A 26,309-nucleotide genomic window follows, 5' to 3' on the forward strand; every position below is an offset into this window, starting at 1 on the left:
CCTCTCCCCGGGTGGTGGACGCCCCCGGGATAGGATGACGGCAGGAACATTCTGCACCCCCGGGATGTGGGTCGCCCTCAGGCTGGCAAAAAGAGGGGCTGCCCAGGTCAGAAGCTCCCGGGTCAGCCTCAGTAGCATCAAAGACCGTGTTCCCCCTTGATGGTTGATGTGAAAAACAACCGACGTGTTGTCCGACCGCACCAGGACATGCCTTCCCCGCAGGACCGGGAGGAAGTGCCGCAGCGCGCGGTGCACAGCCTCCAACTCCAGAGCGTTGATGTGGTGTCGCCTCTCTTGTGGAGACCATGTCCCCCGAGCGATCTGTCGCTGCCACAAGGCCCCCCATCCTGTGGTGGACGCGTCGGTAGAGACAACTTCCCAACGGGATGGCAGCAAACCCAGCGGAACTCCCCTTATCATGAATCCTGCCTCTCGCCACTGAGCCAGCGATACGAGGCATTGAGGGGACACCTGCAATTTCCTGTGACGGTGTGACGCACGAGAAGGATCCAGCCTCAGGCTGTTGAGCCACATCTGCAGTGGTCGCAGAGACAGCAGCCCTAGGGGCACTACAGTAGCGGCAGCTGTCAGCTTCCCCAGCAGACGGAGATAGAGAACAAAGGGGGGCGCCCAACCGGGAAGAAAGGCAGGCAGCATCTGCAGAATGCTCTCGACACGCTGAGGCGATGGGCGAGCAGTCATGGAGAGAGAGTCCATCGTGATACCGAGAAACGTTACCTGCTGAGACGGAATCAGGTTGCTCTTCTGCCAGTTCACACAAAGACCCAATAGGTCCATGTGATCGAGCAAGGTGCGCGTGTCTGCAGCAGCTTGAGCTTCTGTGGGCGCACAGACGAGCCAGTCGTCCAAATAAGGCAGGATCTTCAACCCTCTGGCCTGCAGAGGACACAAGGCCGCGGCCATGCACCGAGTGAACACACGCGGGGACAGAGAGAGGCCGAACGGGAGAACCCTGAACTGAAAATGCCTGCCCTGAAATGCAAAGCGGAGAAAACGCAAATTCTGTGGTGCAATCGGAACATGAAAATATGCGTCCTTCAAATCGACCAAGGTGAACCAGTCGCCTGGGGAAATTGCCTGAAGCACGTCCCTGATGCTCAACATGTGGAAGGGGATGGACTTCATGTAAAGATTCAAACCCCTCAGGTCCAAAATTGGGCGGGGTCCCCCAGTCTTTTTGGGAATTAAAAAATACTTCGAGTAAAAGCCCCCTGGGTCCCGCAGGGGGTTGACGGGCAAAATAGCACCCTTGGCCAGCAAGGTGTCTATTTCTTGGCTCAGAGCCTGAGCTTTTACCTGGTCGCGAATCACCGTCATCCTGACTCGACCAGGGACAGGAGGGCGGCGGCGGAACTGTAGCGTGTAACCCCGGGTAAGTGTACACACCACCCATGGATCGGACACAAGAGCGGCCCAGCAACCGAGCTGCTCCGGGGTAAAGTGTCCCACCGCCGGTCCAGTGACGTCATCTCCGAGCCCCCCTGCCCTTCGGGGGGCGGGAGGGTTGCTGAGTTGCCCGCCCAGGTTGAGGAGCGACATTAGCTCGACCCCTCGGTGGATCGTAGTGGCCATGGGCAGGCCTGGCAGCAGGCCCTGCAGCAAACCGTGGCTGCCCCAAGCAAGGTGTAGTCCGGGGAGGAAAAGCATTTGACAGGGACACAGAGGCACTCCTAGTAGGACGCTGCGCTCGTCTGCGATGCAGACCGGCCAACTGTTGCCTGGTACGCGAGGCCTCGGCCGATCGTTCCAGGGCTGCAAGTGCAGCGGAGCCAAACAACTCCCCAGGAACAACTGGAAGGCCCATCAGGGTCCTTCTACATGCCTCCGTCAGAGGAGACTGAGCCAGCCAGACCTGGCGACGTGCCTGAACAAGGGTAGACAGGACACGTCCAACCTCCCTCGACAGAAGAGCAAATGCATGGAGGGACGCATCCATCAGTCCTTGGGTAGGTGCGTCGATCGCGACGCCCTCCAAGGAAGCCGAGAGACCGAGTAATAAATGCGACAGGGAATTCCCAAGTCGCCCCAAACGAGCCCCAGAGTCATAGGCTCTACAGAGCAGATCGTCAGTGACACGGCACTGAGGACGAGGACACCTGGCATTGGCCCTCAAAGCCTCATCCGGCGCCACAATGAGGGAAGCTATGGCTGGCTCAACCGAAGGCATATGGCCCAAGCCAAGACTGGGCGCATCATGCATGGCCGCCAGTGCCCTGCCGTCAGAGGTCAGCCTCGAGAAGGCCTTAGTGTCTGTCCAACAGGCATGGAGCTCCTTCACATACTCTGCAGACGGGGGAACCATAAAGGACGCCCTAGCAGTAGGACGCCGAAAGAAAGCACTGGAAGCCGCAGGTTGGTCCTGTGGAGCATCCAGATGCAACCGGGCGAGGGCAGTTCTCAGAGCGCCCACTACAGAACCATCCTCCTCTGACTTAGAGCCAGAAGAGATATGTGAACCGGCTTCTGAGAGGAGTGAGCCGGAGTCAAATTGATCCCCAAAATCAGTGCCAGACGCTGCCAGGGAAATGGCATCATCTTCTAAAGCAGAGACTCCCGAACCAACGCTATGTCCTTGGTCAGGGTCTCCAGACATGTCAGCGCCACGCTCGCCCCTAAGGGACTCAAGCAACGCCTTCATCCCTTCTAGTTCAGAAGCGAGCTGGGCCACCTGCCCAGATATGCCCTCCGGAACCCTGGGGCTCCTCTTGCTCCTCTTCCGTGGAGGCCCCATAGCCTCAGAAGACACACGTTTCACAGGCTGGCTGGCGCTTCGAAGGACAGAACAATTAGGGCATGCCGCATCAGTCAAGGCCTCCCCGTTCGCCGTCGATAAGAGAAAAAAACTTACCAGACGAAGAAACCAAGCTGTAAATAATGAAAAGCTTGCGCAGCCTCTGGAGGGCGAGATGAGCCTCGCAGCTCCGACCAAAGTCTCGAGGCTACCAGCGACAAGCAATCAGTGTCGTACCACCTGTTCAACCCGCATGCGAGAAGATGAAAAGGGACTGAGCTGTCGCTGTCACGTGACTATATAGGCACACCGGTGTCACCGGGGGTCACACGTGACTATGTTGGTATAAGATTCTAGACCTGTGCATGCGCAAGAGTGATCATTCGTGCTTTAAGCGCCGCCTCTGGCGGTCAGTAGGGATGAAATAGAAACACGGTTCTGAGCGAGAATTAAAGTTAGAAGGTGAAAGGAAGTACATACAGTTAATCGCAGTAAAAGCTGAGCCAAAATATGCCTGAAAGGGACAGTTTCACTAACAAATGGATCTTCTATATAGCATCAGATCTCTACCATAGCAGCCAAACAGATTTACCCCTCAGAATGGCCAGATATTACTACTATGGAGAGACAAAAAGCAGAGTTTGGGGAGTTTAGGTGTGGTCATGTCAAATATAATTTAAAGAGGTCAAAACGGAGAGATGGAGATGTTTAGGTGACGAACAGATGTGGAGTTCGTTTACTCAGGCGCTCTACTCATTCAAGGTTAATCCAGAGGAAAGAAAGATGAGGAAAGGGGGGAAAAATAGCGTAAATAATAAAGAGAACTAAACTCTTTAGTATTCAGTTCTCAGGTTAAGGTTTGAAACTGCTAAGAGAGCACAAGCCCTGAAAGTCTTTTGTTAAACGGTAATTAAAAATGGAGATATTGTTTAGATGATCTCCACCATCAAAGGATGAGATGGGATCCCTTAAAGAAAACATCAGCAGGAAGTCACATCCTAGTCATGTGTGGCAGGCCTATAGGAGCATAACCATAGAGATAATAAATTCGGATATCGGCTGATCCCAATACTTTTTCAATAGCAGAGCTCTGCTGTGATTTTTATCATCACTGCTGATTTTGTTTCAAGAGGCAGCCATAAACTCCTGTCAGTGGATAAGTGTATGTATGAATGTGCACATGTACATTCATAAATTCTAAAAGGCAACTTGAGATTAATATACGGTCAGAAAAGGCAGTAATTAAAATCAGAAAATTGTTTCCAACTCTAGGGATTAAAATTTACTTCATTTAATATTAAAAAACAAATGCCTATAAAGGACTAAACTTTCCTTCTACCCAAGAGATTTTTAATTTAACTTAAACTTATTGTAGAAGTAGAACGGTACAGATATAACCCTGTGAATTGGGCCCATTTCACTAATACAGATCTAGAATTTCCTTCTACTGAAGAAAATATATTAATTTAAATGAATAATAATATAGTTAGAGATGCACAGATGTGTTACGCTGTATGAAAAATATAAAGCCTAGTCTTAAAAGTGGAAAGAGTGTCTGCTTCATGGACTAAAAGCAGAAGTTAGTTCCACAGGAGAGGAGCCTGATAAAGATCTGCTTCACATTCTGCTTTTAGAATTTCTAGAAACCTGCAGGTCGCAAGCAGAGTGCTCTGTTTAGGACATAAGGAAAACAATCAGATCTCTGAGGTCTCATGTAGCTGGATTATTTAGGGCTTTATATAAAACAAAAACAAGAATGGCTGACTTTGCTGTTCTGCTACAGTTCTGATGTAATCGCTGCTTAGTCACCGTTTCAGGTCTGATGTTCTGCTCTTTAAATGTCTTATCTTCCAGTCCAGATTTCATTGTAGTTTTTATACCCGATAAACTCATGTGGCCTCCTGACTGCTGCAGTAAAACATCCATAAAAACACCTCAGTTGGAGACAAGAGGTTGCTTTACTGTTAAATATCTGAAGTTATTACAGAGTTGGGCTTTTAACTTGGAACCTTGATTGAACATCTTCTAAGGTTCAACCTTGTTTACTTGCAAACTTTGTGGTTGTAGCAATGAATTCATTCAACCTTAGACCAGTTTTTCAAGATAATTTTTAAACGTATTGCTTTACTTTTTGTAACACTATCCCTACAGACTTCAGTGTTTATTTGATGGACAAACAGTGCAGCACATAAGTAAATTTAAAAATAAAAAATGCTGAAGTGTGGCAATCATTTGGCCTTTCCCTCGCCTCTTAACCCTCTCAGGCTCAAATTAAGTTGTAGTTGCAGGAAAAATCAGATATTTGGAGAAAATGATCATATGGGGATAGTAATATACAATTCAGACTTTTTTTTTTTTGAGAGAGACCTTCACATGCAGTGGCCGGGAGTGGTAAATTAACACTGAAGACTGAGTCTGATATGAACGTTAACTTTATTAGAATGTCACAAACAAAAAATTAACAGAACAAAATTCGGGGAAAAAAAATTCTCTCACAAAATTAGAGACATCTTTTTCTCAAACCTTTTCTCCACCAAAATCTGAAAACCTCTTGAGAAGGCTGTTTCTGTTAAATTGTTGCTCAAAATATAGGCAAACTAGTAGAAAAAGCATGTAGAATCCATTGGTACCTGTTTGGGCACACGTTGCGAATCCACAACATTGAAATCAAGATGCCTCTGGTGGAAAACCCAGAGGAGATAAAATCTACTAATTGGCATGTGTCATATCTATACCAGGGCTCGATGTTAACCGTCGCCCGATCGCCCGGGGCAAGTACTTTTTATTGTCGGGAGAGTAAAAATTTCATTGCATTTGCCCGCCGGGCAAGGGCAATGATCGCAAAAAAAAATATTTATCACTCAAAATTACTTTAAAATCACTGACATTCGCTAAAAAAACGACCCAGCTGGCGCCAGTTTTGTTGATTTGTACACATTCTCGCGTGATTTGAAAAAGCCGCGGGATTTTCCGCCAGATGGCGTGATTTTTGTCCACCTAGCGGTAATTTTGATGTAGTTACCAAAACAACAAACAAGCTAAAAGTGCTATCATATGGCAGTCTTCTGTACAGTGATGCAGGTCATACATTAAAAATTTTTCATTTAATTTCTTTTCTCTTAGACAATGTTATAGAGCTAAACATGTTAAATTGGCGACCTGTTATGTTATTATAATTGTCTTGTTGCTGCATTTATTTTGTCAGGGAAAACTAATCCTGAGGCAGTTAAAAGTCAGGAAATTCTGAAATTATGTAAGACTGTGGAAACCCTGTATAAAATAACTATGTATAATGATTCTCTAGAAAAGTCACATTATATTAATAGTATTATCTTGTATAAACATACCGTGACTCTAAAATAAGTTATTCATTTGTGACATTGATTTCTATCTTATAATTAATCTTAAATTTTTAACCTGTCAAGTTTTTTTTTTAGATTTTTATCATTACAATTTGTATTTTTCCAAGCACACAACAGTTTAAAGCAAAGTTTAGTTTGAAAAGAATGTGCAGGAAGGATTGAAAGGCATGTTAACACAGTAATGTAGGTTTGAGTTCATTATCTGACGCATGCAGATACACACCAGGAACCTGGAAACTTACTGAATTACAAAAAACATTTAAAAAAACAAACATGTTTCATTGTACAAAAATGAATATTAGGAACTATATTTATCAAAGATTATACTGGGCAAGTAAAAATTGTTTCTGGGCAAATGAAATGAGGAAGTTGGGCAAGTGGTAAAAATCCTTAACGTCAACCCCTGTATACACATTCATGATTCATCTTATGTAGTATTGATTTCAAAATAATGGAAATTGGCAGTGATACTTGCATGAAATTGGTGCATAGAAAATCTGTTTCAGTGACACCAAGGACTCAGTTTCTCTCCAGCTCACCACATGACACTGCTGACTCACTTTCAACATGGCTGTTTGTTGCAAATGCACAACTAAGTCCTTCTGTTGTACTTCTAAATAACAAAAGCTCTTAAAATATGGATGTGGAGTAATTAGCTAAGTAGCATTTAGCTGTTGCAAATCTGCAACATCTGCCTGGAGAGGGTTAATAACACACTTTATATGCTTAAGAAATGCAAATCGACCCCAGCTTAAACTCTTTTGCCTCCTCAAACAGGTTTTCTTCCAGGTCTGTTTTCCCTTTATAGATCATCTCGCTCGAACTGTAGATCTCTGCAGCTTCTCTTAGGTTCCTCTCAGGCTTCCTTCTGTTTATTCCTCTCCCTAACCTGCATGCAAAATCATTAGTTACCTTATATAAACAGTATCAATGTTAAATTTTGTTCTGTTTTAAAGCAATTTATTTTAGTTTGATTTTAGTTCTGCTTTATAATTCTCAAATTTAAGTTTGAGGCTGTAGAAGAAAATCTAAAGGCTTCTGCTAAATTAAATCAGGCTGCATAAAAGTGCTGAGTAATGTCGAGCTTAGGAGTCAAACACAAGATGCTACATATTGGAGAACGACCTTTAAACCATCTGTTGTTGGTTTTATTTTTAAAGGTTTTTCAGGCGAATCTTGAGAGCTATTATGTTTCATCGGTTCTCAGCTTGCATCAATAATGCACTGCTCTAAAAATAGATCAGTGTTTAACCTTTATCAGTGCTGGGAAAATTCAACCACAGCAGTAAGCTAAGTGAACTGGGGACTGAAACATTTGACATTGATTTTTAATGTTTATTTAAAGATTTTATGTAGAAACTGGATAAAATGTACTCGGTCTAATCCTTCAGATAAGAATTCATGGACATATATTTCTGTTCAATCCTGGTTATTAACTTCCCGTATGCAATGTAAATGTTTAAAGTATTTTTTCTTTGTTTATTTGGGTGAATTTTATCTATAATTCTTCTTTTTTCCTGTTTATAGGAGTTCTTGCTGCTGGATGAGATAAAAAAAACCAGCACTGTTCTGTCAAAGGAGGAGAAGGAGGATACTGGTGTGGAGATTAATGATCTTACCTGCTACTGGGACAAGGTTAGATTCCTAAAACTCTTCCTTGATCTGCTCTCAGTGTAGCTTAAAGCACCATAGTCAGGTAATGTGCCTATATAGGAAAAACTAGATCCCATTTTATCATGAAAAAGTAAAGTTATATACACTAAGGCTTGGTCCTTATAGTGTTTAGTCCTTTTTAATGAAGCAGTGGGTGACAAAAAACAATCACTGCGCCATCTACCTGCAGTACCAAAGAACTATTAAAGAGCCATGTGGCCACTATTAAATAGAACTGGACCGTCCTGCAATGCCTCACTGTAAAAAAACAGCTTGCTGGGGTAAAAGACCAACAGATATGAATGAAATAAGCCGATTTACAGCAGCTGTAAGGTTTAGTGAATCCTTCCCAAAGCCTCATTTAACATCAAGTGGAAAGAAACTTCATCCATCAAACCTAATCTAATTTATCTATTTGTTATAACATTGCTATCGCTTCAGTGTCTGTAAGGAAGGAGTTATTCACATCCATCAACTCTACTCAACACCTCTGAAGCTTTAACTTTCACTTCTTTAACCTCTCTAAGACAACCAGCAACCCAGTGGATGTTAAGTGTGGTAATAACTCAGAATGCAAAAAATTCCACCGGTAATATCTTACCAATATAGACATCTTGGACATCATTGGAAAGCTTAGATTCTCCACAATATAACCACCAACGCACAGATAAAACAGATATAGTAGCTTGCCAAAATGTAAACAAAGCAGCCACAGCTACATACCTTTGAAGGCGTCCATAAACCGTTTTATAAATCCAGTCTTCAATTGTTTATACTCCATTCATCCATAACAGTGCACAGATTAAAAGTAATCCAGCATATTAGTAATAAAAATATTCCATGATGAGAAAATCGTCCCTAACGTCCGGTTGTTGACATCAGAGAAGTTAGCTTGTTCTCAGCATCTTGCAAATATTTACTTTTAATACTTATTTCCTTGGTTGTTAGCCCGCGATATTTGGTATGGTTCTTTACATCGTCTTCTTATCTACAACACAAAAGTGTCTGCATATTTTTATGACGCGATTTCAGCAAGATATAAGTCCCCGAAATCTCAGCCAGTGTTGCGCGATATGACGCGTTATTATTCTCTATTATTGGTTAAAACCACGTAGGGTGTTGGGCTTTGTAGCCAAAAAATAAGCTTTCGAACGAAAGTGTGTAGTTTATTTAAAGGGGTACTGCATTATAGGCTTGTGTTAAAGAGAAAAACAGACAACAGCAGTTGGAGCCATTGTGCGCCGCTCCAAGCTGACACCAAATGTTCAAAACCCCACAGCTCAAGAATGTCTTTATTACCGCTGTTCAAAAAAAGACTTATCATTGCCGAGAATAAAACAACAGCTTTGAGTCATGTTTGAATTGATGCAGCTTGATCTGTGTTCTACTCACCCAATTTTAAACTAGAGGACGTTAGCTTTCAAATAATGTATTGCTCATGTAATTTGGGCTTACAGTTCCTAAGGTATTTGCTTTTCCATTTGGGTATGAAAAGGATTACCCAAAATGAGGTGGATGTTAGGAGGTTAAACACTGACATTCACTCTGTATTCCAGTTTTATCCCTCTTGGAATCAAATAGTATTTAGCATTATTCCCACTGAATCTTGGTCCTAGCTTAGAGTTGCTAACTGGCTAGCCTTACTAATCTGCTTCATTTTTCACCCCTTTGTGAACCTTCATTTAGTAACAAACTGAGCAAAACGAAGGCACATAACACAAAAATAAAAAGAAATACACCAGCAGGACGTTATCTTTCAGAAAAAAAACTTTGTATGCAACCAGAGTGAGCTACTAGGCGTATTTGTGAAAAATAAAGTCACATAAGTAGACTGTGCTGATTAAGATGGACTGGGATGAAGTTAGCCAATATAACAAAGTTGTTTTTCCTCCAGAATTTAGATGCTCCGACTTTGCAGAACATCTCCCTTTCCCTGGACTCTAATCGGTTGTTGGCTGTTATTGGACCAGTTGGAGCTGGAAAGGTGAGTTTTTTTTTTCTCCTTTGATTTTCAGTGCTGTAAGGAAGTATTGGCTTCCTGCTTGTTTGTCGTGGTGTGGCTGTAAATAGGCCTGGGTCAGACTATTGAAACACTATTAATTAATGATTTAAGCAATTAGATTTTCCTGTTGGACCAGGTTTGAAAAGCTTCACCCTAAATTAAAGTTTTTAGATAATCTCAGGTTGTTTTTGTTTAATATTGAATGTTTCAGTTCCTTAAAAAAGAAAGAAGTCTGTTGGTGGGAAAATACTGTCTCCCAGCACTGTAGGTAGTATAGAGTCATCATACGGCTCCTGACATGCTTGCGTTTGTATTTTCTCTCAGTCTTCGCTGTTGAGCTCAATCCTGGGTGAGCTCCCTTCAGAGAAAGGGGACCTGAGAGTCAGAGGTCAGCTGACCTACGCAGCTCAGCAGCCCTGGGTGTTTCCTGGAACCATTCGCAGCAACATCTTGTTCGGAAAAGATCTAGAACCTCAGAAGTATGAAAGAGTCATCAAAGCTTGTGCTCTGAAAAGGGTGAGGTTTATTTTTTCTATTACACTTATTCAATTCAATTCAGTTTATTTCTATAGTGCCGATTCATACCACATGTCATCTCAAGGCCCTTTACAGTTCACCTGATCATCCAGTCAAATTGATTCAAAGTTTTCTATCTAAGGAAAACCAGTTGATATCATCGGCTCTTTGACTCAAATGCAATCCCTGACACTAAGCATGCTTGTAGCGACAGTGGAGAGGAAAAACTCCCTTTTAACAGGAAGAAACCTCCAGCAGAACCAGGCTCAGTGTGAGCGTCCATCTACCGAGTCCGACTGGGTTTCAAGGAAACAGAAGCAGAGATACAAAAACTGAGACTCATTGTTTCAAATCAATGCACTTTTTTGTATATAAATTATTATTAAAGGCTTTATTTCTACTTTTAATATACTTAAAACCTTTTATTTAAATGACTTATTGAGGAGTAAAAGGAAATTATTTTAATAATTTATGTTTGCATAATAAAGTGAAAGCATTTTAATTGTTTCTTTAGAAAGCTGCCAACTTTCCCTGGATGATACATCTGTAGCTATTTGATGTGTCATGTTGTCTTTTTGATTTCGCTCAAGATAATAATATTCTAGATATTTTAGTTTCCTGTTTTTTTTTTTTTTTTTTTTTGAGTCGATTGCTTAAAACCTAAATGGCTTCAGTTTTCTATTTAAAAAAAAAAAAAAAAAAAAAAAAAAGAACGGCATGTTGAAACCAGAGCTGCTCATATGTAAAAATAACTTCATTGCTTTTTAACCTTTTAAAAGTGATACATTTAGCCCCAGACTCTTCCCACTGAAGTCTGTTGGGTTGTTAATGTTTACTATCCTGATTAATGAGTTAGCATGGATAGCCATGAAGGTCCTAAATGAATTGTATAACCTTTGACTTGCTATTTATCTACCTGTCTGTGTTTCATATGAAGGTCAGCCTTTCAGCTGCTGAGTCATTGTGTTGTAATCTGTTTCTAACTGCCAGATTAACCTGTTTACGTTCATCATCTTTACAATTTCAGACAATGTTGACAACAAGTGATATTGAAGTCCTCAGTGGTTTAATATAAGCTGCGTTTATGTGTAGGACCTGGAGCTGCTCCCAGACGGGGATCTGACTGTGATCGGGGACAGAGGGGCCACGCTCAGCGGGGGACAAAAAGCCCGAGTCAACCTGGCCAGGTCAGGCTGCAGCCATGGAAAAAAAAAAAACATTACAACCACAATATAACCGTTAATATTTTCTTGTGATTTTATGTGGTTGATCAACACAAAGTTGTGCATGATTACAGGTTAAAAGAATAGTATTCAAAATTGAAATGTCTTTGTTATGCTGGTGAAGATTCTTAGTCATCCAGGTCATAGTCATTCAAAATAGAGTAAAAAAAAAAATCTGCTGGACTTTGTTTCAAGTTTGAAGATGTTTCGCTTCCCATCCAGGAAGATTTTTCAATTCAAAATGTCAGGAATAGCGTTGAGTTTGCGGTTTTATACGGTAGTTGTACAGTAGTGAGTTGATCCCTTCCCGCTATCATCGCAACGCCAACCCCTGTACAGGAGAGCAGAAGACCTCGCCTGTTCAGCCAGGCCAACAATTCCCTTATCAACCCCCCCTTTCAGAGACTCAGGCAGGAATGGGGCATTGCAGGCTAACAAAAGAAGCCAAACGACCTCCATTCCAAAGGGGACCCGTTCGTCTGTTTCAATTTGCATGTTTTCAAAACAAAAACAAGGTTTTTATGGGCTACTGTATAAAACCTCAAACTCAACGCTATTCCTGACATTTTGAGTTAAAGAAGCTTCCTGGATGGGAATCGAAACGTCTTCAAACTTGGAAACAAAGTCCAGTGGATTGTTTTTTACGCTTTGTGTTCAGCTCCATATTTTCTGAAGAAGACAATCCAGAGCTACGGTTTTTAGAAATCCAGTCGAGTTGTTGAACTTTCGTAAGAGATCTGCACAAGTTTGGCAGATAAACGTCAAAGTCGTGCTAAATGGCGCGAGTTTGTGGCGCAGCTTTCCACTGGATCAGGAATGCGTTCAGGTCGATGTAGTCTCTTTTTATCTTTTCACAAACTTGTCTTGCATGTCATGACGGACATGGTTGTGACGTTCTTCTGGAAACTCAAGGCAAATCTACGACCAATGTCCATTCAGACTTATCCACCTGAGCTTCAGATGCCTGCAGTTCCTCCAGAGATGCTGTGGCCATCTTTACACTCAAGTTTAGTTGAATGATCACATTTGACAGGTTTACTGTAATATTACTGTTGAAATGACGGCTTGAGTCATCCTCTGAGGGATGTTAAAAGCTTTGGATAAGAGCTGCAAAATACAGCATCATAAAGAGTTTATGACAAAATTAAAACGATATGAGGAAGTCATTGAGAAAGTATAAAGTTATTTATTTGCCAAACCGTTCTGCCAAACCGTAAAACGTTCTATTTCATCCCTACTGACCGCCAGAGGGCGGTGCTGAAAGCACTGAATGTTCCCTTCGGGCATGCGCAGTTCGAGTAATTATACCAACAGAGTCACACCTGTGACACCGGATGACCACTCAGAAGCTATATAGCCTGGTGTCATCCTTTGCTCTGCTCCTTTTTTCTTCTCGCAAGCGGTTCGCTAACTTCCCCGTTGTCTGAAGCCCCTGTCTCTTGACCGGAGTTGCGGTTATTCTCCGCCCTCCCAGGGCTGCAACGGGTCGATTCTGAGGATTACGGAAGGTAAGTGAGTTGTTTGCTGGTGATGGTAGCGTCCGCGCCCCCTCTCCCGGCTCACGACTTTAGCTTTTTACCTACAGCTTTGTGCTGTTTTGTTTCGAACTGGTGACGGCAGCGTTTTCGCCCCTACTCCCAGTGTGAATAACTTCACTGCCGAAGTTATATACGGCTAACGTAGTTAGCTTCTTTAGTTTGTTGGTGTTATACCTGGTGACGGCAGCGGTTCTCGCCCCCTCTCCCAGTATCGGCTGCCTTGTGCTCGCAGCCTCTTTCGTTTCTCTGCTGTAATTGGTGACGGCTGCGTTTGCGCCCCCTCTCCCGATTTTCGATAACTTTCTGTTCTTTAAGCCTTGTCGGCCTTCGACATGGATGGCTCTCACAGCTGCATGGATTGTGGGGCTGCCCTGCAGGCAGAGGATGGCCACGACCTGTGCCCTACCTGCCTTGGACATGAGCACCTTTTGGAGGCGCTGTCTGAGAACCCCTGTATGAACTGCAGCTTTATGCCCCATGCAGTGAGGGTGGCCCGGTTGGCCCAGTTGTGCCCCCAGGAGGGCTCGGACCTTCCGCCCTCTGGGCAGGTGGTTCTCCCCAAGCGTTCTAAGCGCCGTGGTGGGACCACAGCATCTGTGCCCCTCCCCCGGAGGAAGCGGGCCAAACCTGACCAGGGCCTGTCCACAAGGGTGGAGCAGTTGTCAGCAGAGCTGGCAGAGATGAAGTCCTTGTTGCAGACACGGCAATCTGATCCCTCGCTCCCAGTGGTTGGGCTCTCTTCCCCACCAATGCCCGAGCTGGTTGTAGAGGATGACGTTATCTCTCTGGCTGCTTCCGCTTCTCATTTTAGAGATGAGGAGGAGGCAGGGTCCTCTCAAGCCTCTGAGGCTGGTTCATTTTCATCTCAGAGTGCGGTTGGAGAGGCCGGTGACGGTTCCATGCGGGAGGTCATGTCTATGGCCCTGAAGCAGCTGCAGCTGGAACTCCCACAAGGAGTGGCATCCAGCTCCGGCAGTGCCTTTTTCAGACGTGGAAGGGCTCCTACTCCTTTTTCTGTACCTCCATCAGAGGAGTACTTGAAGGAGTTACACGCCTGTTGGCGGGAACCGAGAGCGCTGTCGCGCCTCTCCTCGGATGGTCGTGTATTAGCTGCCATTCATGAGTCGGTGAAGGCCGGCCTAGACCGTATGCCAGCAATTGAACCAGCTGTTGCTTCACTGATTGTGTCACCAGATGAAGCCCTGCGTCCTGATGTCCGGTGCCCGCGGACTCGATGTCGGGTTACAGATGACCTCCTCTGTAAGGCGTACAATGCAGGAGCGCGTGCTGGCCCTGGCAATTCTCTGGCGCACCTCATGTTTGCCCTGTCTGCATCTGTTCAGGACACTGGTGGTGCAAGTGCGGCGGTTGGTTATAGTGACGCAGCGCTGCAGGCCTTCGCGCTGATGACCAGAGAGCTTGGACGGGTCATGTCTTTCCTTGTCCAAGCTCGTAGACAGGTCTGGTTGGCACAATCTCCTCTGACTGAAGCATGCCGTAGGACCCTCAGGGGTGTCCCGGTTGTACCAGGGGAGCTGTTTGGATCAGCTGCCTTGGAGGCGCTGGAACGGACTGCTCAGGCACGTCAGACTAGCCAGCAGCTTTCCGGCCTTCGCAGGAGCATACCTGCCTTTCCCCAGCGTTCGGGCCGCCCTGCCACTACCCCCAGCGTTCAGCCACGACCTCAGACTGGTGGCAGACCTGTTGGTTCCTGTCCCCATGATGTGCAGCAGAGACCGAGGAGGGACTTTCGTGAGCCAGTCTGCCGCCCTGTTAGACAGACCCGGGCCTCAAATCCTGGACGCCCTCCCCCCAGGGCCCCCAGGGGCCGTGGGGATAGAAGATGATGCCACCGGGCCAGCCGTCGAACATTCGGGCTGCTCATGCCGTAGATCCATGGGTGGTTGCCACCTTAACCAATGGCTACAGGCTCCAGTTCCGACGGCGGCCCCCCCTCTCACACCGGGTCAAGATGACTGTCATCACAGACCCGGTGAAATCTCAGGCACTAGACCAGGAGCTTTCCGCCCTCCTGGGCAAGGGGGCAATCGAGTCTGTAGATCCTCTGCGGCAACCCAGAGCTACTACTCCACATACTTCCTTGTGGCCAAGAAGACCGGCGGTTTTCGCCCCATTTTAGATCTAAGGGGACTGAATCGGTACCTGAAGGTCCTTCCCTTCCACATGCTCACCATAACAGAGGTCCTTCAGACCATTGTGGCGGGAGATTGGTTTACATCAGTAGATCTGACAGACGCCTACTTTCACGTGCCTATTGCGGCAGAACATCGCCGTTTTCTCAGGTTTGCATATCGGGGGCGCCATTGGCAATTCCGGGTGCTCCCATTCGGGCTCTCCCTTTCCCCGAGGGTGTTTACTCGATGCGTGAAAGCAGCCCTCTCTCCTCTACAGGCCTCCGGAGTCAGGATTCTGCCATACCTGGACGATTGGTTTCTTTGTGCTCCCTCTCAGGTAGCTGCCTCTCGGGATACGTCCCAGCTTCTACTTCATGTGTCACTGTTAGGCCTCAAAGTCAACTTGGCAAAGAGTTGTCTTGTTCCATCTCAGACAACCACCTTTCTTGGGATGCATCTGGACTCTGCTACCATGATGGCCCGTCCATCTGTTCACAGGGTGGACGACATACTCCAGCTTGTCCGTCGATTCAGACTGGGCAGGGAGTTTCCCTACATCATCTTCCTGCGAATGCTGGGCAAACTGACATCAGTCACTCGTGTCGTGCCCTTAGGGCTGCTCCTTCTGCGTCCTTTGCAGCGATGGCTCAACAGCTTTCGCCTAGACGCCAGGCTGCACAGGCATCGCAGGCTAATGGTGACCAGGAGCTGCCTCCATGCCCTAGCTCCTTGGCGAGACGGGACCCTTTTGTCCAGTGGTGTTTTCCTATGGGGCTAGTAGTGTGTCGAAGGGAGGTGGTCACCACGGATGCCAGCCTCATGGGCTTGGGTGCCGTGTGGCAACACAGAGCTGTTCAGGGTCTTTGGGACCCAAGGGAGCGCACCGAACACATAAATGTGCTGGAGCTGCGGGCTGTGCACATGGCCCTCAGGTGCCTTCTGCCCCACCTAGAGGGAAGGCACGTGCTGATTCGGACAGACAACACCTCTGTTGTTTATCATATAAACCACCAAGGTGGCACCAGGTCAGCACGTCTCTTGAAGGTGTCGAGGGATCTCCTGGAATGGGCGTTTCCCCGTCTGTGTACCCTGCGCGCAGCGTATCTGCCAGGACGGCAGAACCAGGTTGCGGACTCTCTATCCCGCCAGGCACCTGCTCCGAGAGAGTGGTCTCTTCACCGCGACGTAGTGCGCATAATCTGGAACCTCTTTGGGCAGGCAGAGGTAGATCTGTTCGCCACAGAGGAGTCGACCCATTGCCCCCTATGGTATTCCCTAACCGGGATGGCGGGCGCACTGGGCCAGGATGCACTGGCTCATCCATGGCCGCAGGTTCTCCTGTATGCCTTTCCACCCCTCTCACTGATTTGGCCGACTCTACGGAGGGTTCTCGAGCAGGGCCACAGAGTGTTGCTGGCAGCTCCGTTCTGGCCAGCGCGGCCGTGGTTCCCGCTGCTTTGGAGTCTGTGTCACGGTACTCCATGGCGTCTTCCAGCAAGGAGGGATCTGCTGTCTCAGTTGGGGGGACAGATATGGCACCCCAACCCTCAACGTCTCCAGCTGTGGGCATGGCCCCTGGGAGGCTGACTGGGTGTTCAGACACCGTGAGACACACCGTATTGAGTGCTAGGGCTTCCTCCACTCGGCTGCAGTATGCTAACAGATGGCGCCTCTTTTCTCAGTGGTGCTCTGCCCACAATGAGAACCCAGTTTCCTGCTCGGTGCCCACTATTTTGGAGTTCCTCCAGTCTCTCCTTGATAAGGGCCGCTCTCCTTCGACCCTTAAAGTGTATGTTGCAGCAATTTCATGTCTTCACCGAACTGTGGACAACCGTACAGTGGGGCGCCATGAACTGGTTTCACTTTTTCTGCGTGGTGCTCGTAGGTTGTGCCAGCAGCCAGCCCCACGAGCCCCAGATTGGGATCTGCCGTTGGTTCTCACAGCTCTGTGCCACCCTCCATTCGACCCTTTGGCACAAGCAGAACTCAAGTGGCTTTCCTGCAAGACTGCTTTCCTGATGGCTATCGTCTCAGCTAAGAGGGTCAGCGAGCTACATGCTCTTTCTGTCAGCCCTAGGTGTATCAGGTGGAATCCAGATGGCTCTGGTGTTACCGTGTGGCCTAATACTGCGTTTGTGCCTAAGGTGTTGTCTCCTTTTCACCGTAACCAGCCATTGCGGCTGGCTCGGTTTCAGCCTCAATCTGGTACAACTGAGAATGAGTCTGAGTTGTTGTGCCCAGTAAGAGCGTTGGAGGCATACATTGCAGCCACCGCCAATCTGAGACGCTCGGACCAGCTTTTCCTATGCTATGGGGGTCCAAGGTTAGGCTGTCCTCTTTCTAAACAGCGTCTGTCCCATTGGATTGTGAGGGTCATCTGCCACGCCTACGCTGCAGGTCACTGCTCCCTGCCAGTCGGTGTGAGAGTACATTCCACCAGGAGCGTCACCGCTTCCTGGGCTGCTTTGAGAGGGGTTCCGCCGGAAGCTATATGTGCTGCTGCTTCATGGGCTTCCCCAACCACCTTCACCAGGTTCTACAGTGTCAATGTGGCTGCCCCTCATCCCCTGGGTCAGGTCCTTTTACAAGGTTCTGCTGGGCCTCCTCTGTGAGGTATGTGCTCAGGATTCCTTGTGACATCGTTGGCATTAGTCATTCAGTGCTTTCAGCACCGCCCTCTGGCGGTCAGTAGGGATGAAATAGAACGAAAGTTACGTATGTAACTACGGTTCTATGAATCCCGGATGACCGCCAGAGCTTCTCTGTCACTCAGAATCCTTGCTTTTGCGAGAAGATTCTGTAGGAGCAGAGCAAAGGATGACACCAGGCTATATAGCTTCTGAGTGGTCATCCGGTGTCACAGGTGTGACTCTGTTGGTATAATTACTCGAACTGCGCATGCCCGAAGGGAACATTCAGTGCTTTCAGCACCGCCCTCTGGCGGTCATCCGGGATTCATAGAACCGTAGTTACATACATAACTTTCGTTTTATGTATCCTCCTGTAGGTTCCAGGATCACCACCTTGAGTTTTTTATATTAACATTATTTATCCATCCAAGACAAATTTTCAGTATTGGTGCATATTTTATAAAACTGCACCGTCCTGTATTGGGTGTTCAGGGCTCGATGTTAACCATCGCCCGATCGCCTGGGGCAAGTAGTTTTTATTGTCGGGAGAGTAAAAATTTCATTGCATTTGCCCGCCGGGCAAGTGCAATGATTGCAAAAAAAAAAAATTATTTGTCACTCAAAATAACTTTAAAATCACCGGCATTCGCTGGAGTGGTGCATTTAAATGTTATAGAGCTAAACACGTTAAATTGTTGAGTAGTAGTAGTGTAAGTTTTTAACCTGTCTAGTTTTTTTTGATTTTTAACATTACAATTTATATTTTTCCAAGCACACAACAGTTTAAAGCAAAGTTTAGTTTGAAAAGAATGTGCAGGAAGGATTGAAAAGCATGTTAACACAGTAATGTAGGCTTGAGTTCATTATCTGATGCATGCATATACACACCAGGAACCTGGAAACTTACTGAATTACAAAAAAAAACATAAAAAAACAAACATGTTTCATTGATATATATACAAAAATGAATATTAGGAAATATATTTATAAAACATTATACTGGGCAAGTAAAAATTGTTTCTGGGCAGATGAAATGTAAAAGCCACTTGCCCTTTCGGCAACTGGTAAAAATCCTTAACGTTAATTCCTGGGTGTTGTTTTATAAACGAACCCTTTATTGAAGTGTGCGTCTTTCTCCCTAAGTGGTTTGCTCCATTTCACGGCCTTCGTCACTGTTTATTCGTTCGTGTTCCAATGAAGCCTTCACAGATTATCTGCTCTTATTCTGAGCATATTTTCCTTGTAGGCTTCTTCTTACTTTGTGCCGCTTCATCACAGAAAAGGTTAATAATGTGAATTTTGCAGCTTCTGAGTGATATAATGTGATTTAATGTTGAAATGTTTCTTGTATTACTGAGACTCATCCTGAAATTAGAGAGGAGTGACATTTCTCCATTCTAAAACTATGTTTTTGTTTCAGGGCTGTATATCAGGATTCAGACATTTACCTCCTGGATGATCCTTTAAGTGCTGTGGACGCCGAGGTTGGCAGACACCTCTTTGAACAGTGAGTCCTATCCAGTCTGTTCAGCTGTTTTCCCTTTAAGCCTCCAATAATCAGGACGATGGATTCGCAGGACAATGAACTTCCCAGACGGGAAAGAGCTAGAGGAAGTCTCTGAACATGATGTAACTGTAGTGTTTGTCTTTTATTGGGTTCTTGAAGGTCTTGGCTATTGTTTAGCTAAAGTACTTAAAGCCTTTTTTATTTTTTTTGCAACTCTGACCAGAAAACAATACTTGAATGCAGCCTGTTCTGGTTAGTGAGTAAAAATATACTTATTTAATCTAAAATCGAAAGAATTTCCCCTTTGAAAGGAGTGGAAAAAAAAGATGACTGGCAAGGATGAATAAATACGTTTCCTATGCTTTAGATTAGTGCTTGAATTAAATGGTAAATATGTTGTTAGTAACCCATAAACCCATTAAGGGTTTAATCCTTTTCTTGTCTAATTATGGCTTCCTGTTTGTGTCTATCAGGTGTATCTGTGGGGCTCTGAAGGGCAAACCTCGTATCCTGGTTACCCACCAGCTGCAGTACCTGAAGGCGGCAGACGAGATTCTAGTCCTCAAAGAGGTTCGTTTGGATTTTGTTTCTTTTTTGCATATTTGCTCTCTGCATGAAACCTGTCCTGTTTGACTCCTGTTCATCTGCACCAGTTATTTGACTCTGGATTGACAGAGGAATAGATTTAAAAGCCTGGATCTGTGATGTAAAAAGAAAAGCATCTGTAAAATAAGGCTTAGGATCTGTGAGGTGATCAGGGCTTGAAGGGAAGCTTAGCAGTTTTGGAAAATAAGGTTGACATGTTTTGTTGAGAGTTTCAAAGCAGCTTTTAAATGTGAACCTTATTGACGGCTGAGATGTTTGCAAACATCTAACCTGGTTGGTAGATTTATCTGAGCTCAAACCGACCCCTGACCTTTTCCTCCCGTCTGTGGGTCAGATTTGTTTGCATGTTTTAAACTGAAAGCTTTTGAACCCACAGCCTCATTACCTCATTAAGGCCGCCTGCTGGTTAATGTTGATTATTCCTCCACTTTCCTCTTAAACCCAGCTGTGGGTGGACGGCGTCCAATAAATAGAGAAGCTTGTTTTTGGTGGTTTATCCTTAGCCTGATGTCTGGAAAAGACGCGCCTGTATCGATTACAGTTGGAGTTACAGGGCCAGGATAATATTTCATACTCTTTGTAGATTTTTCAGATTTCCATTAAAATGAATCAGTTGCCATGAAGCTATTTGCCTTCAGCAGCTGCCTGTTAGTTTATAGAGTCCATGTGGGTGTTGTTTATGCTCCATATAAATTCAGCTGGTTTTGGAGGCCTTGGCTCTCTGCTGAACTATAGTGACCCACAGAAACTATATACCAAGGAACATGGCAGACAGATAAGGATAAAAGTTGTGGATTTTAGTGCAGTAAAACACAGCCAGTAAAACACAGTGTTGGCAGCAGCATGCTGTGGTATAAAAGGAAACCCTGTCTGTCTAAAAGAGCATTTAAACAGGACCAAGGTTCCGCTTCTAGCTGGATAACAGCTAGAACCAAAGTCCCCATCAAAGTCCAGACCGAGGTTTACTTAGAATCTGTTGCAAAATATGGAAAAAGTTGTTCACAGAAGCAGATCAGCTAACATTTCTGACCCTGGATGTTTAAAGATTACAAATTCCAAAGGATCTAAAGCTTTTTTGCACCAACTTTCCTACCTGCTTTGTTTCTCATCTCCTAGATGGTTAAAGAAAAGCGTTAACATGCTGATATGTTTCCACTGTGTTTTATCAGGGTCACTTGGTGGCGAAAGGACCCTACAACGAGCTGCAGCGCTCTGGGGTGGACTTCACTTCCCTGCTAAAGAAGGAAGAGGAAGAAGATCAGCAGCAAATACCTCCTCAAGATGTTCCTGCTAGGATCAGAACTCTGTCCCAGAACTCGACTCTCTCCCATACCTCCTCGGTTCATTCGGTCAAAGATGGAGACCATTTACCGGTTTGTGGTTATAAATGTCCAGAACAAAAGGGAGAGCTGTGAGCAGCTTGTCCACATTAGCTATTGTTTAGTTACACAGAGTCCTCTAATGACTTTGGTTTCGTTTCACCATAAAACAGACTTTAAGCTTAAATGTGAGTTAGAACACAGGTTTTATGCAAATCTTAATTGGATAGAGAATTTAATCCTTTGACCTCAACTAATGTTGAGAGATAAATGTTAATTATCTGGGAGGGCGTTGTTTTCAACATGGCAGCCTCTAATTCAAAAATATATATCTTTAATTTCAGATCCTCTTTTCGTTTGGTCAGATGGTTTGAGTCATTTCTGCATGTCTCATGTTATCCACGAGACTTCCTCTAAATTTGCTCATTGAACTCTTGCTTATTTAACTTTTTTCTTTCCCTTTTTTATAATCTAAACTTTATTTTACTAGTAAGGTACAATTAAGATTAAAAAATGTATCTTTAAACAGAGTCGAGATGGATCAAATAACATCACAATTTCATTAAACTAATCAAGATACATCATCAAAACAACATTCAGTAACTATCCTGCACAAGGACGTGAGGCACGTTGAACAGGTCGCTAGTCTGTTGCAAGGCAACATGGAGACATACAACCATGCACACGCTCTGACCTAATTATTTAGCCTAACAGTCATGTTTTTGAACCGAGAGAGGAAGCCAGAGTACGGGGGGGAACCCATTCATGCACAGAGAGAACATGCAAACTACATGCTGAGAGAACCTGAAACGTTGTTGCTGCAAGGCATGATTTTTCTTTCATGTAGGGCCAATCAAACCGTACACATCGTTATTTCACTTTTTTTCCCACTCTGTTAAATATAGATTGATGATTAGTAAATAAAAATGATTAATAGTGTTCTCAATAATCGTTGGAATAACTCTTTTTGCGTCACACCGGTCAAATTTTTCTTTTAACCACCAACCAGCTTTTCTGCTCGTTTCTACAGATTTGGACGGTGGTGCTGTCATTAGCACTGCCTTCTTACAGAACGAAAGTCTGATCCTGTCTTTGGGTCTTTCTGCATGGACTTTGCCTGTTCTCATTCAGGTCTGGGTTTATCAACAGGTACTGGGGCTAGAATAAAGCATAAAAAAGTTTGAGACATCGTGGTGATGGGAAAGGAGAGAAATGTGGAAAATGAGCAGATGATTCAGACATTGCTGTATTCGTTTAGAGTGGTGTGCTGTTTTTGGGTGTGCAGCCATGTTAAGAGCAACTCCAAACATCAAAAAACAATCTACTGCACTTTGTTTCAAAAATTGAAAAGTTTCGCTTCCCATCCAGGAAGATTTTCAGTTCAGAATGTCAAGAATAGCGTTGAAACGACGCCTTGTTTTGGCTTTGAAACGTGCAAATTGAACCGGACGAACAGGTCCGCCCCTTAGGAATGGGTCGTCCTTTGGCTCCTTTGTTATCCTGCAATATATACCTGTCTATGTCTCTGAAAGGGGGGTCGTTAGAGGGAATTGCTGGCCTGGCTGAATAGGTGAGGTGTTCTGTACTCCTTTATGGGGGTGGGGGTTGCAATGAAAGCAGGAACCCTACTAGAGTTTTCATATATTATGCAGTTGACAAGTTGAGGATGGTGTAGCTGCAAAACACTGATTTTTATTTTTTTTTTTTATTGTAATGTCCCCTTGCAGGCAGAAGCAGTGCAAACGGTACCAGAGGAGACTCGAGCTCAAGGAACCATTGGACTGAAACTCTACCTGAAATACCTGCAATCTGGAGCAAACATTTTGGTTCTAATCTTTGTTTTTGTGCTTAACCTCCTGGCTCAGGTACATAAAGAAAACTTTGCTTGTTTAATTATCTCAATATAACCTGTAAATAATCAATATATTCTGTTTTTAGGTATCATATGTCATGAATGACTGGTGGCTGGCCTACTGGTAAGGATGTTTGTGACTACAGGTTTAGACGGCTACTCTTACATTTTATCTGAAATCGTCTTATTGTGACTGATCAGGGCAGGACAGCAAGACAAGCTAACCAGCAGCATCAACAGCAGCATGGCTGTAAACGGATCCAATGTGACCGAGTTGGATTTAGATTTCTACCTCGGTGTTTATGGAGGTAATCTGACTGCGCGTCCCAGCATGCTCGTTTAAAGGTTTTCCTTGCTTCTGCTGAACCTTATTTTTATTTATTTTTCCCAGGTTTAACTGCATCCACCATCCTGTTTGGGTTCATGAGAAACATCATCTTGTTTACGGTTTTGGTGAAATCTGCTCAGAGCCTCCATAACAGCATGTTTAACGCCATCCTCAGAGCTCCTGTACGCTTCTTTGACATAAACCCCATCGGTGAGCGATTCTGTCCTCGCGTTCAAAGATGACCTCATGTAGCGTTGGCTCTAGACTAAACGCTCTCATGTTTTATCGCTTCAGGAAGAGTGTTGAACAGGTTTTCCAAGGACATCGGTCAGGTGGACAACATGCTGCCTTGGACATTTACAGACTTAATTCAGGTGAGGACCGATAGCACGTTGAATAAACTAGTGAAAATCACCAGCTCTGGTTACATTTCTAGCTTCTTTTAGGTATAATGATTTGTTAAATTATTCACACCCCTTAGAACCAAGTCAGCGAAACGCATGCAAAAACCAATGGTTAAATGTTTGCAAATACTGACATATGTGCTTACATTATTCTCAATTTAAACAAGTTATTTTTTTATGGACATAACTCGCCTCAAAGCACAATGAATAAAGATATAGCAGCATGCTAAAACATAAATATGAAGAGCATATACAGGGTTCCCGCGGGTGCTTAAAAAGTCTTAAAAGGCATTGAATTCTTCAAAATAAAATTAAGGCCTTAATTGGTATTAAAATGTCTTAAATCAGTCTTTCGTAGGTCTTAATTTTTAAAACATCATAAATAGGATCATTTTTATTCCGATGTATTTTTGTAATCTAAATACAACTTTAAAATCGACAATTTTTTTTATTTAAAAAAAAATAACGACTCGCCATTATTGGTTCCGCCCCGATAGCGGAACCAATAAAGGCGTTGTTTCAGCCGGGACATTTGGGAGATGCACCATTAACTTTTTGTCTGGAAAATATGAGCAAGTGTAAATGTAACAAAATTTTGGTATCCAGCCAAGAGTTTTCTCCATGGCTAAAACCAGGGAACATACATGTATTTTGTGCAAGAAGTCATTTAAGCTCGGAACGATGGGAATTAAGGCAGTGGAGTCGCACATTCGAAGCGCGAAACACAAAGCGTCATAATCGAGTTACCGAGAAACAGCCGGTATTTCTCGGTTTTGTTCCACCCTTGTCTCTGCAACGCCTCCACTTATCACCAAATCAAACATACTAAGAAAACGATACAAAGAAAAATAGCTGCAAAAAAGACTTAGCACTGGTTATGTTGTGGCTTTAAAACTGATGTTTTGTTACCTTCTAAAACAAGGTTTGTGAATTCAGTTAATTATTAAAATATATCTGTCATTTGTGTGTTTTTAGCTTTCTTCCTTTATGGGAAGCTTTTCAAAATTCGAAAAAGTGCAGTGGTTTATGTTAAAATAAACCTTTGGGTTAAGTTGTCGCAAGCAGGTTTTTCTTGTGTTTCTTATGAACTTGGTCTTAAATTTTTATTTCAAGTGGCATTAAAAAGTCTTGAATTTAACTTGCCTTATGCTGTAGGGACCCTGATATATGACTCCCAACCTTTGAAGGACTATTGAAGCCATATTATTAGTCCAATCTTCCACTGTTTATATTCCAGTTGTCTGTAAGGATCCACAGATTAAAAGCAATCCAGCATATTTGTCATAAAAATATTCCATGATGAGAAAATCGACACCCAAAGCCTGTTTTTTACCATCAGAAAAGTTAGCTCATCAAAGCTAAAGCTACATGTCCTGCTGAGAAGGCTTCATCCCCAAACGTTTTTCCTCTGTTTGGTTTGTTTCGACTTTCCTGCCTACAAAAAAAAACCATTTCTGTTAGGATCTGACTCCAGTCTGGGAGCCAAGTACGCACAGAGTCCCGTCATTTGAAGCCTCATAAAGTATTTGATAAGAACATGTAGCCAATGAAATTACCTCTCTAACAAGGCATGGTTAATTTGAATAAAGGAGAGCATTTTGCAACCTTAGGAGCAGAACGCATACTTTGTTAAATATTTCTGATTTTGCTTATTTTTATTAAGTGCCTAAGGCAAAGAAAAAAAAAACACAATGAAAGAAGCACTGGAGCTCACTTCTCATATTCTGTATAATCTGACAATGAATCAAAACTGTCAGCTGAAATGAGTAACCGAATGAAAATGTTAGAAAAATTTAAAAAATATGCTTAAATTTTATTTTGCGGTCATCAAAATACTTCAGTGTGATTGTAGAGGTCTAATAGTCGAGTAAAAGCATTTGGCACAATTTGGAGGGTTGGAGACGCTGGTGACCTCGGAGTTAAGCGTCCCTTAACTCCGACTGTTCTACCCGGAGGTCTGACATTTCATGCACTTGTGATCAACATGATGTAGAATAAATGTAATGACACATGCCTGTTATCAGGCTTGTTACTGTTAACTAGGTTAGTAGCACTATTCTCATTTATATTTTCAGAAACTAGGTGTAAGATTTGAAATGAGATTTCAAATTCCTTATTTTTTATTTTTTTCCCATTTGGGTTTGCAAAACAGGCATTAATTAATTGAAAAAATTAAGATGTTAAACTTCTTTACCTATTCCTCTTTAATATTTATTATGATTTTTATATGATGGACCAATAAAAAAGTAGAGCACAACTGAAGTGGAAGGAAAAAGGCTTTTATCAAAAAGTATTTCTTTACCTTTCTTTCAAAATAGGTTCATTAATAAAGTAGAAGTTCGAGCTTTTAAAACATTTTTTCACACATTCAGGGATGAAAATAAATGACTAAGGCGACGTTCACACTGCAGGCCTTGATGCTCAATTCCGATTTATTTGTAAAATCTGATTTTTTTTGCGTTGTCGTTCACATTTCCAAATA

The 26,309-nt window shown here is 43.9% G+C and overlaps 1 protein-coding gene across 1 annotated transcript in view; it reads left to right on the top strand.

Annotated features, from left to right (window-relative positions):
* The window catches only part of abcc4 (ATP-binding cassette, sub-family C (CFTR/MRP), member 4), a 64,071-nt gene that overhangs the window by 26,778 nt on the left and 10,984 nt on the right, over positions 1-26,309 (top strand). The window contains exons 9-20 of the mRNA XM_038295895.1: positions 7,642-7,749; positions 9,662-9,751; positions 10,094-10,285; positions 11,378-11,472; positions 19,232-19,318; positions 19,792-19,888; positions 21,094-21,297; positions 22,971-23,108; positions 23,182-23,219; positions 23,297-23,403; positions 23,487-23,633; positions 23,718-23,797. Coding sequence (XP_038151823.1) covers positions 7,642-7,749; positions 9,662-9,751; positions 10,094-10,285; positions 11,378-11,472; positions 19,232-19,318; positions 19,792-19,888; positions 21,094-21,297; positions 22,971-23,108; positions 23,182-23,219; positions 23,297-23,403; positions 23,487-23,633; positions 23,718-23,797 — 1,383 coding nt within the window. The remainder of the gene's footprint in view (positions 1-7,641; positions 7,750-9,661; positions 9,752-10,093; positions 10,286-11,377; positions 11,473-19,231; positions 19,319-19,791; positions 19,889-21,093; positions 21,298-22,970; positions 23,109-23,181; positions 23,220-23,296; positions 23,404-23,486; positions 23,634-23,717; positions 23,798-26,309) is intronic.

Source organism: Cyprinodon tularosa, unplaced genomic scaffold (genome assembly GCF_016077235.1).
Source record: "Cyprinodon tularosa strain WSP-4 unplaced genomic scaffold, ASM1607723v1 ctg362, whole genome shotgun sequence".
In the NCBI taxonomy this organism is placed as follows: Eukaryota; Metazoa; Chordata; class Actinopteri; order Cyprinodontiformes; family Cyprinodontidae; genus Cyprinodon; species Cyprinodon tularosa.